Raw genomic sequence first — 14,381 nt, forward strand, 5'->3', positions numbered from 1 at the left:
TAAACTTAATTGTTCAAAGAACAATGGCTTAACTCACTTATTGCACTTTGCAATACAAATAATCTCAATAATCAATTAATTACATGTGCAGCTCTCACAAGAAACACACAAAATGCACATGGTAACACATTTGTCTCTTTCCAGGCTCCTAAACGTGAACGCAAGAAGTCGAGGAAGAAGGAAACTGACATTGTGAGTTGTAGATTTAATGGTATATTGAAACAAAGTGTTAACAATGGAATAAAAGCAGTGATGTAGCTGAGCTGACTTGTGTCTCTGCTGCCCTCTGCAGGTGGAGGAACACAACGGCCACATCTTCAAGTCAACACAGTACAGCATCCCCACCTACTGCGAGTACTGCTCCTCCCTCATCTGGATGATGGACCGAGCCTGCGTCTGCAAACGTGAGGATTGGACACGAAAACACACACATGCTTACCTTAGTTCGTTAGGTTGCTGTCACACATTGTTGCCTTTTACTTCTGCTGTGTCTCATGTTTACACTGACTTAGGCCTGGTCCAAATGAACACAGGTTTTTTTAAAAACAAGGTTTTTCCTCTTTCGTTCTAAAAAAAAATCTTGTCCACACAAGCACTGTTTAAAAAAATCCTCCATCCATATGAAAACGCAAAAACACAATTGAAGCGCTGTCAAGACCAGTGGACAGGTTGAGCCACACGTACACCGGCGACGTTAGCAGCGGGCTCTGTGTTGTGTTAGATAATGTAGCAGTGAGTGATCTCTGTAGCACATTCTGACGCCTCGGTTCCCCAATATAGTGGAAGACTTATATTTATGTGTAAAAATGTAAAAAGTCCTGTTAGCAATGTTAGAACCAGCACTGTTTTTGCAATATCTGTTATCTAGGGCTGTCCCGAATATAATTTTTTGGGCTTCGAAGGTTTGGTGAGGAATATTTGAAGGTATTTGAAGCTTCGCAGTGCAGCAGGCTGACATGTTGCACCGTGTGCTTGACCACATGAAAGTACATGTACAAGAGTCTAATAACCAGTGATTATTATTATAAATTGTCAATCTAGACCTTATACTACATGGATATTGGTACAGCAGTAGAAACAGGACAAAAAAAGTGCAATGCAGTACTTGTACATTAGTATGACGCGTGGGTAGTGACTGTGTGGTTGCTCCGTTTCACACACTTTTTAATGAGGAGGGAGAAACTGCCAACGTACACAGAGAGAGAAGGACACAAACACAAATCACACATTATATCAGGAGGTTTTACTGACTGTGAAAGTCAAAGTTGACTCATTCTCCGGTGAAGTCATGAAATATCTGTTTCACTTTAGTGCATCACATTACAGGAGTTGCACATTAGAAAAGCATTAGATGGGTGTGAAGTTTCAGCTGTAGGGAAAGATAAATTGTACTGCAACATTAACGAACCTGGAAGGACTAAATTAACGGTAAATGATGACCTTTATTTTTACATAACATTTATGTGTTTTGTATCTTTCTATCCACATTATAAAAGCAGGCTGTAAATATCTGCAAGTCTGCCCAGTATCACACTCATAGACAGATATACACACCGGCAGCAGTTCCTAATGTTCTCCTAACTCACTTACCCACAGGCGCTCACGCCCGTGTGTGTAGTTTTTATTTCCACCCACACAGCACATTACACCCCCGCCTACTCTTTTCACACACACACACAGTCACACACACTACACATTCACACACTTGCCCTGCCTCCCTGAGTGTCAGAAAAATTGGATTAAACCACATAAATCCATCTTCTATCTAGTTACAAGCTCCATCTGCACTCTCAGTGAGCAGCAGACATCACATCCAAACTCTCTGACTGCCGCCTCGCCGTTTACCTTCACAAGTCTTCGAGGTCGTGACTGACTGACTGACTGACTGACTGACTGACTGCAGCTGTTGTTACAGATGTGTGCGGAGGTTGTAGAAGTCTGATTGTGTTGATCTGTCATCTGCAGTGTGTCGCTACGCCTGCCACAGGAAGTGCTGCTCCAAGATGACCACCAAGTGCAGTAAAAAGGTAGGAGGAGATTTATTTTATCCATTTCAATGTGCTGTAAGTGTTAAAATGCACAATGATAATACCGGATACGGATATATAATCAAAACAACTATTTGATTTTAGCCTAATTGATTTACTTTGTGACTTTATTGTCATCTAACTGTTTAAAATATTATAGTATGCCTACCATGTTTTTGGCAAGATTTGTTCCATTGTCATAGTGCTTCTGTTGTGGGTAGTCGTACGTAGATATTCTCTGAGCAAGAATCTTGGTGAAAAAGGACAATAATTGATGCTTTTTTTTAACAAAAGATTTGTCAATTAATCAAACACTTTCTTCTTTTTCTTAGTTTGATATCTAGTCTTCTAGGTAAAATTAATTTGTACCATTTCCTATAATCGGCTGCAGTTGCAAACTCGACCGTGTCAACCTTTTTTACAAGCGAGACTTTACTGTTTTCTCCCGGTGCTACTGATAACATTCAGCCACTAGATGTGTCATTCTCCCTCCCCCGTTCCATTGCATTCACTTCACAACAAGTCGTTGCCAGGCACTTACCGTCAATCTCAGCATTTATCTGAAACAAAACATTCATTTTGGACCCGCCCAAATTTTTAAAATGATTAATTCACTTTCAGGAAAAGCCATATTTTTATTCAGCACCTTTTTAAAGGCTCTTTAGATGTATTTTTTTTTATATTCATATAAAATGTCAATACGACAATGTTAATGTCAATCAATACGACGTTTTAAAAGAAAGTTGAATTCATAAGCAACAAAAATGCATCCTTCCTCCATACAATACAGTAACAGCAGGTTTTGCTGCTACAGGCTGACTCAGTCTGGTATGACCAGTCGCTTATGGTGGCTAATGTTGGCATAGTATTAGCAAAGTGTTAGTAGTTACTGAGTGATTTTACTTACTATATTATTCATCATCATGCTGTCATTTTTACACACAGTAGTCTCACTTTAATGTGACGTGTGTCTGTGTCTGTGTCCACTAGTACGATCCGGAGCTGTCGTCGCGGCAGTATGGCGTGGAGTTGTCCCGTCTGACCAGCGAGGAGCGAGCGGTTCCCCAGCTGGTGGAGAAACTCATCAACTACATCGAGATGCACGGCCTCTACACGGAGGGCATCTACAGGAAGTCAGGCTCCACCAATAAGATCAAAGAGCTGCGTCTGGGCCTGGACACAGGTGAGACTGACAATAAAATCTTTACTGTCATATCTGAGTGTTATTCATGTTCGTTTTTCTTTCAGTCATTTTGTGCTTCTGTTGTGAAAACAATGTTAGCTAACATGATTATATTTCAAAGTTTAAAGTAACAGCTGATTTTAAAATGAAATTATCACATACTGTAAATATACTACTACTACTAGTGCTACTACTTCTTCTTCTTCTTCTTCTACTGATACTATGTCTCTACTACTACTACTACTACTTCTTCTTCTTCTACTGCTACTACTACTACTTATAGAGTCTTAGTAGTAGTAGTAGTAGTAGCAGTAGTAGTAGAGACATAGTAGGAGAGTCTGATAGTAGTAAAATGAGTAATACTATTACTACAACTCTCCTACTACTGCTACTACTTCTTCTACTACTACTACTACTACTACTACTTCTTCTACTACTACTACTACTACTACTACTACTATGACTACTTCTTCTTCTACTACTACTTCTTCTACTACTACTACTACTACTACTTCTTCTACTACTACTACTACTACTACTACTACTTCTTCTTCTACTACTACTACTACTTCTACTACTTCTACTTCTACTTCTACTACTTCTACTTCTACTTCTAATCCTTCTACTTCTTCTACTTCTACTACTACTATGACTCTAATACTACTTCAACTACTTCTACTTCTCCTACTTCTACTACTACTACTACTATTACTACCACTACTTCTTCTTCTTCTACTTTTACTACTACTACTACTACTACTACTACTACCACTACTACCACTACTTCTACTTCTCCTACTTCTACTACTACTACTATGACTCTACTACTACCACTACTACCACTACTTCTACTTCTCCTACTTCTACTACTACTACTACCACTACTTCTTCTTCTTCTACTTCTACTATTACTATGACTCTACTACTACTACTTCTACTTCTACTTCTACTTCTTCTACTTCTACTACTACTATGTCTCTACTACTACTACTACTACTACTACTACTACTACTACTACTACTACTACTACTACTTTGACTCTACTAGTAGAAGTAGTAGTAGTAGGAGGAGGAGAGTCATTGTAGTAGTAAGATGAGTAATACTATTATTATTATTACTACAACTCTTCTACTACTACTGCTACTACAACTACTACTTCTACTACTACTACTACTACTACTACTACTAATATAACTCTAATACTACTACTTCTACTTCTTCTTCACTACTTCTTCATCTACTTCTACTACTAAAGCTCCTCCTACTACTACTACTGCTACTACTGCTAATAATAGGTCTTCTTCTACTACTTCTAAATAAACTGTATACAGTCACAAAGACAGAAAGATGAAAGTGAATTTGCCTGAACGTGTGTGTATGTGTGTGTGTTCCAGATGTGAGCATCGTGAACCTGGACGACTACAACATCCACGTCATCGCCAGCGTTCTCAAGCAGTGGCTCCGTGACCTGCCCAGCCCGCTCATGACCTTTGAACTGTACGAGGAGTTCCTCAGGGCCATGGGTAAGCTCATAATCACCGACTCCTCGCCTCCAGCTGAGAGTCACTTTCAGAGGGTGACCTCGTCTGATGGGGTGTGTTTGTTTTCTTTTCCAGGTCAGCCAGACAAGCGGGAGGTGATCCGAGGGGTGTATTCGGTGATCGACCAGCTCAGCAGGACACACCTAAGCACGCTGGAGCGCCTCATCTTCCATCTGGTCAGGTGAGTGATCAGATATGAATCAACAGCAGCAGCACAGCCTCAGGCAAGACAGTCAGGTTGTGAAATAAGATCTGAATAATGTTTTTGCCTGCGAGCAAAATGTCTGAACGTGGTTTCAGATCCTCTTTGTTGTTCTTTTTTCTCACTGATTATGAAACACATGGATTAGCGGTCTCGTGCCATCCTGTCTGGTGTGCTTGCCGGGAATGGGTGTCATGCTCGGTAACATCAGGATTAACAGGATTATACTGTGTTTCAGGATCGCCCTGCAGGAGGAGACTAACAGGATGTCGGCCAACGCCCTCGCCATCGTGTTCGCTCCCTGCATCCTTCGCTGTCCAGACACCATTGACCCGCTGCAGAGCGTCCAGGACATCAGCAAGACCACAGCGTACGTCCGCTGTCCTCAACTATCCTCTGCAGTTAGGGCTCTTAAACAGAATAACTGCCTGCAACAGAGAAGTTTAATGGATCAAAATAGTTTTACAAAAGTTTTATTTCTAGATTTAGTTTTAGATTTAAGTAAATTGTTTTTGATTTTACCTACATTATTATTATTATTAGCCTCACACTCACAAATGTGTTGCAACATGAGACTGACAATATTTAAACCAGAGTTAACCGTCCAGACAGTGATGACTAAATGTTGTGATGCTTTGATGTTACCACCGAGCGTGTACGGAGGCCTTTAGGGACAAAGTTTGAGAACAGACAAAGGCGAAACTCCTCATAACTGTGGTTATCTCACAACATTATCAACCTGTTTGGCAGAAGAACCGTATCAATTTATTTTTCAAAAACCGGCATGTGGCACGTGGAAGGTGTTAATCTTAAGTGCAGGTCTTCATTACATACAGTGCGTAGGATTTAGTTTCATCAACCAACTGAGTACCCTTCTGCTCACTCCTCCCTTTCCAAGACTGCGGTAACGTGAGCCGCCAAGTGCAAAACCGTGGTAACGCCGTTCTCCTCGCTTAGAGGTCATCTTTACAATAATAACACTACTTTAGGAGCAACGGAAGTCAGACGGCGGCTTGCGGTACTATAGTTTTACACTCTGCGGCTCACGTTACCGCAGTTTCACAAGTGTGCCAGAGAACTACGGTGGCCTTCAGGAATAGCTAGTACAACCCAATCCTCTCTTTCTACTCGTATTCTACTCTGTTCTACTCTAAATGGATCTCTTCTCTGTACTATAGGTGTGTGGAGCTGCTCATCAACGAGCAGATGAGGAAGTACAAAGCTCGTCTGAAGGACATCAGCAGTCTGGAGTTTGCAGAAAGCAAAGCCAAGAGCAGACTGACCCACATCAGGAAGTCCATGGTAAGACCAGACTGACTGTCAGCCCTCTCGGCTCCTATACCAAGTTACATTAAGCTGAAGATGTTAGTGTGAATAATCCGTATTGCCGGGCATTGACGTGGATGTTTTTCCTCTCACTCATCATTTAAATGGTGACACAACAGTTTTCAGCTCTATGAGCAGCTGGCATGGTTTTCACACGACCATGGCAGGAGTTCATTCATACATCTCTCATCAACAGATTTTGCTGTGTTTTTCGTAACACAAACAAAAAGCTGAAAAAACACACTCATGGGGATATACATAAAAAATATACACAGCAGGATGCAAAAGATCAAAGTTGTTGGAATAGTCTTCACATGTGCAACAAACCTCCCTTTTATGACGATGTTGACTAACACCTCTCCGTTATTAATACATGTTCCTATTTTCTAACTTACTTCACAGTCACAGCAGATGTTGAAAAGGAGCGCCCACCATTATTCTTCTTTTAATAAATTTAAGAAAAAACATACAAAACAAAAAGGACGGAGGTTAGAGAATGAAAAGCAGCTTAGAGCCACTTGCCAATGTGACCATAAGCTACCAGTAAATGGTAATGTTGGTCATTTAAATGAATGCATTTAGATCATAAGTAAGAAATGAAAGTATGTAGATGTCATGCAAAATAGCAGAAGCGGTGACTTACACTCATTGTGTAACGTTATGCAACTTCCTGTTACTACATTTTAACCAGGATTGAAATGACTGTGCTCCCTGAGGACCATCAAGCTGTGAAACATGTATTTCTGGCAAACACTTTGCCTGTAAGAGTGGGTTTTAATGGTAAGAGTGGGTTTTAATGGTAAGAGCGGGTTTTAATGGTTTGCAGATCAAAAGATGTGTAGACATCTAGTTTACCAAAAAAGTAGAAAAGTATTGTAGCGTCCAGAGTATAAACCTTAAGTTGACACGTGTTTCCGGTCCTATGCACACAGCTCACACCGACACCGACTCATAGGTGAAAGCAAAAAGGGGTTTTCTTGATCCACTTTCTTCCCTGAAAATGCTGCCGTTCACTACTAACTGCTGCAAAATGGACTTAAAGTGTCGTCAGTCTATCTTAAAGGCATTTATGTGTATTTCTTACAGTAACAATTAATAAAACACAATTGTAATAATCAAAGTTGAAACACATATGAGTAAATATTAACATGTAGATAATGCTAGATAATATTTAATTACAAATTGAATTTGGGTCTTACAAGCAATATCAACAAAATGTACTAAAAGTAAAATATTTGTTTGTCAGTGTTATGTCATTATATTACTGGTCCATTATTATTGATGCATTAACATGTAAACAGTAATTTAATGTTATAGCTTTTTGAGGAGGAGCTCATTTTAAATGCTTTACATACTTTTGGGTAGTTAAATCTATAACACAGCATCATATTTTATATATTGATCACATGTTTTGTTTGTAAAATCTCAATGTAAACAAGTGACTATAGCTGTCAAATAAATGTAGTGGAGTACAAAGCAGGCTTATTATAGAAATTACTAAAATGAAAATAAGCAGTGAAAAATATTTTTAGTAAACTGAAACTAAATAAAAACTAAATCCTTTAAGAAAAACTAAACTGAAATGATATTGTCTGTGTACAAAAATAATAAGAAATAAGATAAAAAAAAAAAATTCTGTTTTAGTTTTTAGCTATAATATATCACTACCGAAAACAGCATGAATTTCCCTCAACTCTCGAGATTGAACCACAGAAAATGAACGAACTTGACCTGCCAGGAGACGGCGCTGTGCTGCAATGCTTCACTAAAGTAGTGCAAAGAATAAACATTATGACCATTCTTACACCGTTCTCCAACCATGTATTTTGTATATATATGTAACGACATATTTCTGAGACGTTACAGCAGGCCCTAACAGAAACAAAGATATAAGAATTAAAATTAAACTTTTCTGAAAAACTGAAACTAATTAAAACTAAAATTAAACTGAAAAGTTAAAACTAAAATAAAATAAAAACTAATTGAAATATCAAAACGATTAGAACCTTGGTACAATGTATAATATGTAATATATAATATATAGAACAGTTTTGAGGTACTTGAGTAAATGTTCTTTGTTACTTTTGCTCACTTCGAAACCAAACTTAGCTCAGTTTAAATCTAAATGTCGAGACATCTTTTGACCTTCAAACCACCGGATCCGTGCTAACTTAATTCACCGTTCCCTAACCCTAATCTGTCCTTCCTTCCTTCCTTCCTTCCCCCTCCTTCCAGAAACCCGTACTAATTGCTGTTAGGTTTATGAGCATAACCCGCACTGCCACTCCGGTATGTATGCCCCTCTCACTCCATGTGCCCACCACCGCCACCGCCACCGCCACCGCCACCGCCACCGCCATCAGTCCTGTCCTGTCCATCTGATCCGTGCATCGTACTGTCCGTTAGCTCCAGTCACGTCTGTGTGTCGCTCTTTTATCTGTCTGACCTTCTCTTTGTGTATTTCTTACTGCTGTGTTACAACAAGTGTTGTTAATTTTGGTAGTTTTTCTACCCGAGTTCAAAGTTTACATCTACTCTAAGATCAGTGGCGTTGTTATATCCAGGTAATGTGGCCGTCGGCAGGCACATTAAAAAGTTTAAAAGTTAAAGTATGAAATAGACATGACGCTGTTAATGTTTCTGCTTGGACTAAAGTCTGACTTTTATCAATTTCATTGCTGAGAGATTTGATAAATAACAAAGCAAAAACAAAAACAAGAGACTCAACTTGTTGACTTGTTTTATTACACGGCTTTGTTGAATACTCGATTCTGATTGGTCACGGCGTTCTGCGGTCTGTTATTTTTTAAGTATAGCAGAACGTTGCTATGTATAACAGACCGTTGCTATGGACGCAGTTCTGATGTCGGACTCTTGCGGGCCGTTTTTGTGTCAAATTATTGATTTATTAAGTAAGTAGCTGTGTAATAAGCGGGATAATGTACAGCTAGCGGGTCATTGTTGGGAAATAAACCCCTTCAGGGCGATGAGAGTCCCCTCCACATCGCGTGCGGCATCGCCATACCGGGGTTTATTTCTTAACAATGACCTGCTCGCTGTACATTATCCCTTGCATAATGACTTCAGACTTGGGCTCTTGATATTTTCCAAAATTGGCTTTGATTCTTTTTAAAGGAATGTATTGAACAGGAAACATATCATTTAGTATTTATGGGCTTTCACATCAAACGTGTCACTATGGCTTCGCACAGAGGACGCCATTGTTCCAGCCGGCCAAATATACGGCAGACTCAGAATTTCACTTGGACTCAGTTGTGTCGCAAGATTTTGAGATTTAAATCTAGGGTTGGTGACCTTGAGAAACTAGTAAGAGTACGCTAGATTTTTAAAAATGATTCAACTGAAAAAAAAGTCTCTTTTCTAATGAAAGTAGCTACTGTAGCAGCACGAGCTCCAAAAGTCTAGCAAGAAAGTCACCAAGTCGGCAACACTGACAATCCGTCCGTTCCGGCCGCCCTCCAAAGCCACTCCCCCAAAAATATCATAATGAACGTAAACAGTGAACATGACTATTGTTAGTACTCCCAGCTGTCAAACTAGCTGCTTGTGGAAGACTCCTGTGACGAACAATGAGTGCACGGGCAGAGTGCAGGCAGGTAGCTCGTCCAGTCATTACATTCGGCCTGAATGAAATGATTGGACGGGTTTATTACAGTCCTGCGACAGCCACAGATACCAGATTTATTTTTTATTTTTTTTGTCAGATCGTTTGATTTATTGTTTGCTGTCTGGATGTAATTAGAATTTCAACTAATATAACTAAAAATGTTTTTAAAACCTTTACCAGCCCTACCTTTAACTAAGCATTGTGTGTGAATTAAGTTGATTCTTGTGAAGCCACTTGTTGCTGGCAGTATCCCATCCAATGTTAGAAATGACAACAGCGCTATCAAGCTAGCGTTGCTGCTCCTGTGGGACAGATGAAGGTTATTATTTCACGTTTCTTGACAAAAATGGGTGAAATTAGGTTTAGTACTGTACTGTACTGTACTGTTTGTGGTCTGAGAGAGCAGCACTGACTGCTCTTTGCTTTCTGTTTCTGCTCCACGGCTTATTATCATGCAGCCTAACACAGCTAAACTTAAGGTAATGCTTACCTGTGTGTGTGTTTGTAGCAGAAGGTGTGTTTATGTGTGTGTGTGTGTGTGTGTGTGTGTGTGTGTGTGTGTGTGTGTGTGTGTGGTGATAATCAGCTGACCTCATAGTTCCTTAGCCGTGATGTCGTCTATACATCCTCTATAACGTCAGAATGTGGTCAAAACATCCAACCGTGTCTAAAGCAAGTCCGCTGTCTGTGCTTCATCGCCGTCACTGTCAATAAAATAACTGATTATTATTATTATTATTATTATTATTATTATTATTATTGGTCAGTCTCCACTAACGCACTCTCTTGCTCTGTGATTTTTGTGAACTTGCAGAGCAAAGGCCGCGTTCGGCAAAGCAGCACCCACACGCCGTCGCCTCCTCTCAGCCCCAAAGTGCCCCCGGTTGTGGTGGAGGTGGTGGATGGAGAGAGTGCAGGAGAAGGAGGAGGAGATGGAGGAGGAGAGGGAGGTGGAGGAAGTGGAGGAGGAGGAGTAGGAGGAGGAGGGGGGGAGGAGGCAGCAGAAGCAGGGCCAAACGAGCAGCAGCAGCTGGCGATGCAGCAGGAAGAGCGAATCCTCACCGAGCAGATCGAGAGTCTGCAGAAAGAAAAGTATGACGTCTCTGTGGTTGAACGGTTCAGACGACAGTGGAAATGTTTTGTTTAATGCGTCACATAAAGTTTGTAGACAAGCAAAGCACAGAGAAGGTAGTAATTAATCATTTTAGCAGATGTTACTCAATAATAACCACACATTAAAAAAAAAAACAATTCCAGTGTTGACTGTTAGCTGTGTAGGAAGGAGCACCTATCTGTCTATTTACTGTATGTCATTACTCAGCAATCAGTTACATTGATCCCTTCAGGGACACAAGTACAGTACGTTACATCTCTTATCAGGACTAAACTGACCTTATCTTCAGTAGGGATTGCTAGAAGCCAAATAGGAACTTAAGGTCACTCTATAGTACTGATTCTAAATGGCACGCAATAGGAAACGCCCAAAAGTTCAAATGTAAATAAAATAATTTAGATAAGATTGTAACCTGTCGTGTGTGTGTGTGTGTGTGTGTGTGTGTGTGTGTGTGTGTGTGTGTGTGTGTGTGTGTGTGTGTGTGTGTGTGTGTGTGTGCAGGGAGGAGCTGACGTATGAGATGTTGATCTTGGAGCCGCGGACGTCCGACGATGAGACTCCTGAATCTGAAGCATCCATCGGCACAGCGGACAGCTCTGAGAACATCACCATGGAGACGGAGGGAGCCACCTTTGACCCCTCTGGTACGTACCCTTCCCGATTTTTCCGGGAGACTCCCAGTTTTTCCATGCACTCTCCTGGTTTCCTCCCAGGGTCACAATCCTCCCCGTATGTCTCACGATTTATGACACATTTTCACTGGCACTGTTCAGCGCGTATAAGCCCTTTGACAGCTAATGTCATTTCCTGGCATGCATGTGATGCGGAAGAGAGTTGCCTGGAAACCTGGAAAGAACAATTACTGGTTCTTACCGAAAAGTTTTAAAGGACACTACTGTTAGTTCAGAAGACTATCAAATGGTTGCACCGATCCGGGATCATATGAATGATACAACAGCACGTTACACCTTTTGTATGATCGCTGTCTTCCTGTTGCTTTAATACGACAGGGGCCTCCCTGTAGATGGCTACACCCACGGATCAAGTGTTGTATAATGTGTTTAACACTTCTGCTGCTCTCTCTCTCTCTCTCTCCCCAGAGCGCGGCGCTTATCACTCCAGAAAGTCGGAGGCAAAAGGCAGGCGAGGTTTGCGCCGTCAGCCCGACTCCCAGGACTCCGCGGACTCCATCTCCACCATTTCCTCCTCCTACCACCCCTCCTCCTCTCTCTCCTCCAACGCCTCCGGCTCTCCCTCCCCTCACTACCGCTTCCGCTCCTCCTCCTCCGGGCCTCTGCTCACCTCCTGCGGTCTGGGAGCCCCGTTGGCCGAGGCCGAGGGGAGCCACGGAGGAGCCGGCAAGACGCGCCACAGGCTCAGGCTCAGCCGCAGCTCACCACGCGAGCCCTCGGGAAGCCACCGGAGGGAGTCGGACTTCAGCTCGGGCCCGCAGCAGCTGGTTCTGTACGGCAGCAACGAGTTCATGGTGTGAAGCCGAGGAGAGAGCCGGCGGCCGCCGCCTGTTGGAGCGCAGGGAGGGTGTACGAGAAGAGGAGGAGGGAGAGTCCGGGGGTTGAACGAGGCTGGTCACGGGGGCCCAGTGTCGCCTGCTGCCCCTCCTCAGTGCCCACCCGCCTCCTCCGCTGGTCCAGTCAGAGGAGAGAGCTGTGGGAATAAAAGAAGACTATGACACAGAGTGACGAAATGACAGCTGGGACAGAGGGAAGTGATGTGTCAGCCACGTTTGTTGACCCTCTGACCTCAGCGCTGTTTGACCCCTGCTGGAGCCCCGGGGGTCGGTCAGAGGAGAGAGAGAGAGAGAGAAGAAGGGAGGGACGGTTGGTGGAGACACAGAGGAAAACCCACACCTGCAAAGCCAAATCTTATAGTGCCCCATCTTTATTTGTTAGCATGTGGGCAGGTGGATAAAGCCACCCAGAAGAAATGTAGCCATACTGACTGAACTGGCGGACAGTTTGTCTGTAACCAGAGCCAAGCTAAGTCTGCTTTTCACGTTTACACAGGACACACCAGCCAAGAGGCTGCATGCTTCTCCATCACACGTTTTCCTACGTCAGTTTGAAGAGGCTGTACAGAAATATGTCACATTATTATTATTATTATTATTATTATTATTATTATTATTATTATTATTATTATGTTACAGAGGAAACAAATGTACATAGAAAGAAACTCCAGTGCTGCTCCGGGGTCGTTCATTGTTGATTAGTCTCTATTTCCTGTCTGCAAAGTGAAGTGTCCAGAATTCAGGTTCCACTTTTGTTTCTGTGCTGGTTTTCGCTCCGTTTACCGTCATTCGTTTTGTTTTCTCCTTTCCTATTTCACAATGAACAGAGCCGGCTTCGGGTGTCCTCGGGTCATACTCTTGAGAAATAATAATAATAATAGAAGGAAAAGCTGTCGATGTGCGCTCACAGTGCTACGCGTCTGGTGTCACGTTTACTTTACCTTGAGGTGTCAAATGTCAATCAGCCATAAGTGTATTGTCTTTCCCTGCAAGCTTTCTGTTTTTATCCAGAATCATCAGTGTTACCACGTCAGGACTTGAATTTTTTTTACATATATATATATATATATACATATATATATATATATAAATATATATATAAATATTATTGCTGTATTATAGGTGTTGTTATTGATATCAAAGATGTTTTTGTTGTCAATATTGTTTCATTTTTGTTCAGATGAAAGCCATTTTTTCTTTCCTGACTGTGTGTGTGTGTGTGTGTTTGTGTGTGTGTGCATGTTGAATGAATGATTTCTGCCATTGTATCAGCTCACACTTTGTGCATGTGTAGTCTTCTCTACACACACACATACACTCATGTTTCCCCCCTAAAAATATTGTTCTTGTAAAGGTGAAAAAAAAGTTTGTGCGACCATCAAGTGACACTAACATCTGATTCGACTGTTATCAGGCCATTCAATAAGCGTTATCAGTCACTATAAGCACCATAGATGTGGGTCAGTAGGGGCCTACTACACCTACTACGTTGTAAAAGTGAAAATTAAACTTCGATCAATCAATTCAATTTAAAAAAACAGTTAGGTTTAGGCAAAAAAAACTACAACTTCTTTAGGTTTAGGCAACAAAAACAATAGTTAAGTTTAGAGAAAACACCATGTTCTGAGTTAAAATAACTACGAACACAAAGACAACTACACATTGTTGGTTTCACACGGGATGCGAACTCCAGTCTCCTGGGTGAAAACTCTGTGTTTTGTGTCCCATCATGTCATAATTACTACGGTTGCTAGAGGTTGGACTCGTGTTCTTTTATACCTTCTTTCGGTGATCCACCATGTGAATAGATGATAAGACCTACTAGTGGGAGT

General features: G+C 41.5%; 1 protein-coding gene across 14 annotated transcripts in view; it reads left to right on the forward strand.

Annotated features, from left to right (window-relative positions):
• The window catches only part of LOC119486452 (unconventional myosin-IXAa-like), a 164,362-nt gene extending 150,293 nt beyond the window's left edge, over positions 1 to 14,069 (forward strand). For 10 of the 14 annotated variants that reach the window (XM_037766583.1, XM_037766577.1, XM_037766576.1 and 7 more), the window contains 12 exons: positions 145 to 192; positions 293 to 404; positions 1,966 to 2,027; positions 3,018 to 3,210; positions 4,605 to 4,733; positions 4,827 to 4,932; positions 5,192 to 5,323; positions 6,132 to 6,255; positions 8,515 to 8,568; positions 10,722 to 10,999; positions 11,523 to 11,665; positions 12,122 to 14,069. In XM_037766583.1, the coding sequence (XP_037622511.1) occupies positions 145 to 192; positions 293 to 404; positions 1,966 to 2,027; positions 3,018 to 3,210; positions 4,605 to 4,733; positions 4,827 to 4,932; positions 5,192 to 5,323; positions 6,132 to 6,255; positions 8,515 to 8,568; positions 10,722 to 10,999; positions 11,523 to 11,665; positions 12,122 to 12,513 (1,773 nt within the window). In that variant the 3' untranslated portion in view covers positions 12,514 to 14,069. Of the gene's footprint in view, positions 1 to 144; positions 193 to 292; positions 405 to 1,965; positions 2,028 to 3,017; positions 3,211 to 4,604; positions 4,734 to 4,826; positions 4,933 to 5,191; positions 5,324 to 6,131; positions 6,256 to 8,514; positions 8,569 to 10,365; positions 10,387 to 10,721; positions 11,000 to 11,522; positions 11,666 to 12,121 lie in introns of all 14 variants that reach the window. The other 4 variants (XM_037766580.1, XM_037766582.1, XM_037766587.1 and 1 more) reach the window with 2 other exon arrangements.
• The last annotated feature ends 312 nt before the right edge of the window (positions 14,070 to 14,381 follow it).

The sequence above is a fragment of the Sebastes umbrosus genome, chromosome 4 (assembly GCF_015220745.1).
Source record: "Sebastes umbrosus isolate fSebUmb1 chromosome 4, fSebUmb1.pri, whole genome shotgun sequence".
NCBI classification, from domain to species: Eukaryota; Metazoa; Chordata; class Actinopteri; order Perciformes; family Sebastidae; genus Sebastes; species Sebastes umbrosus.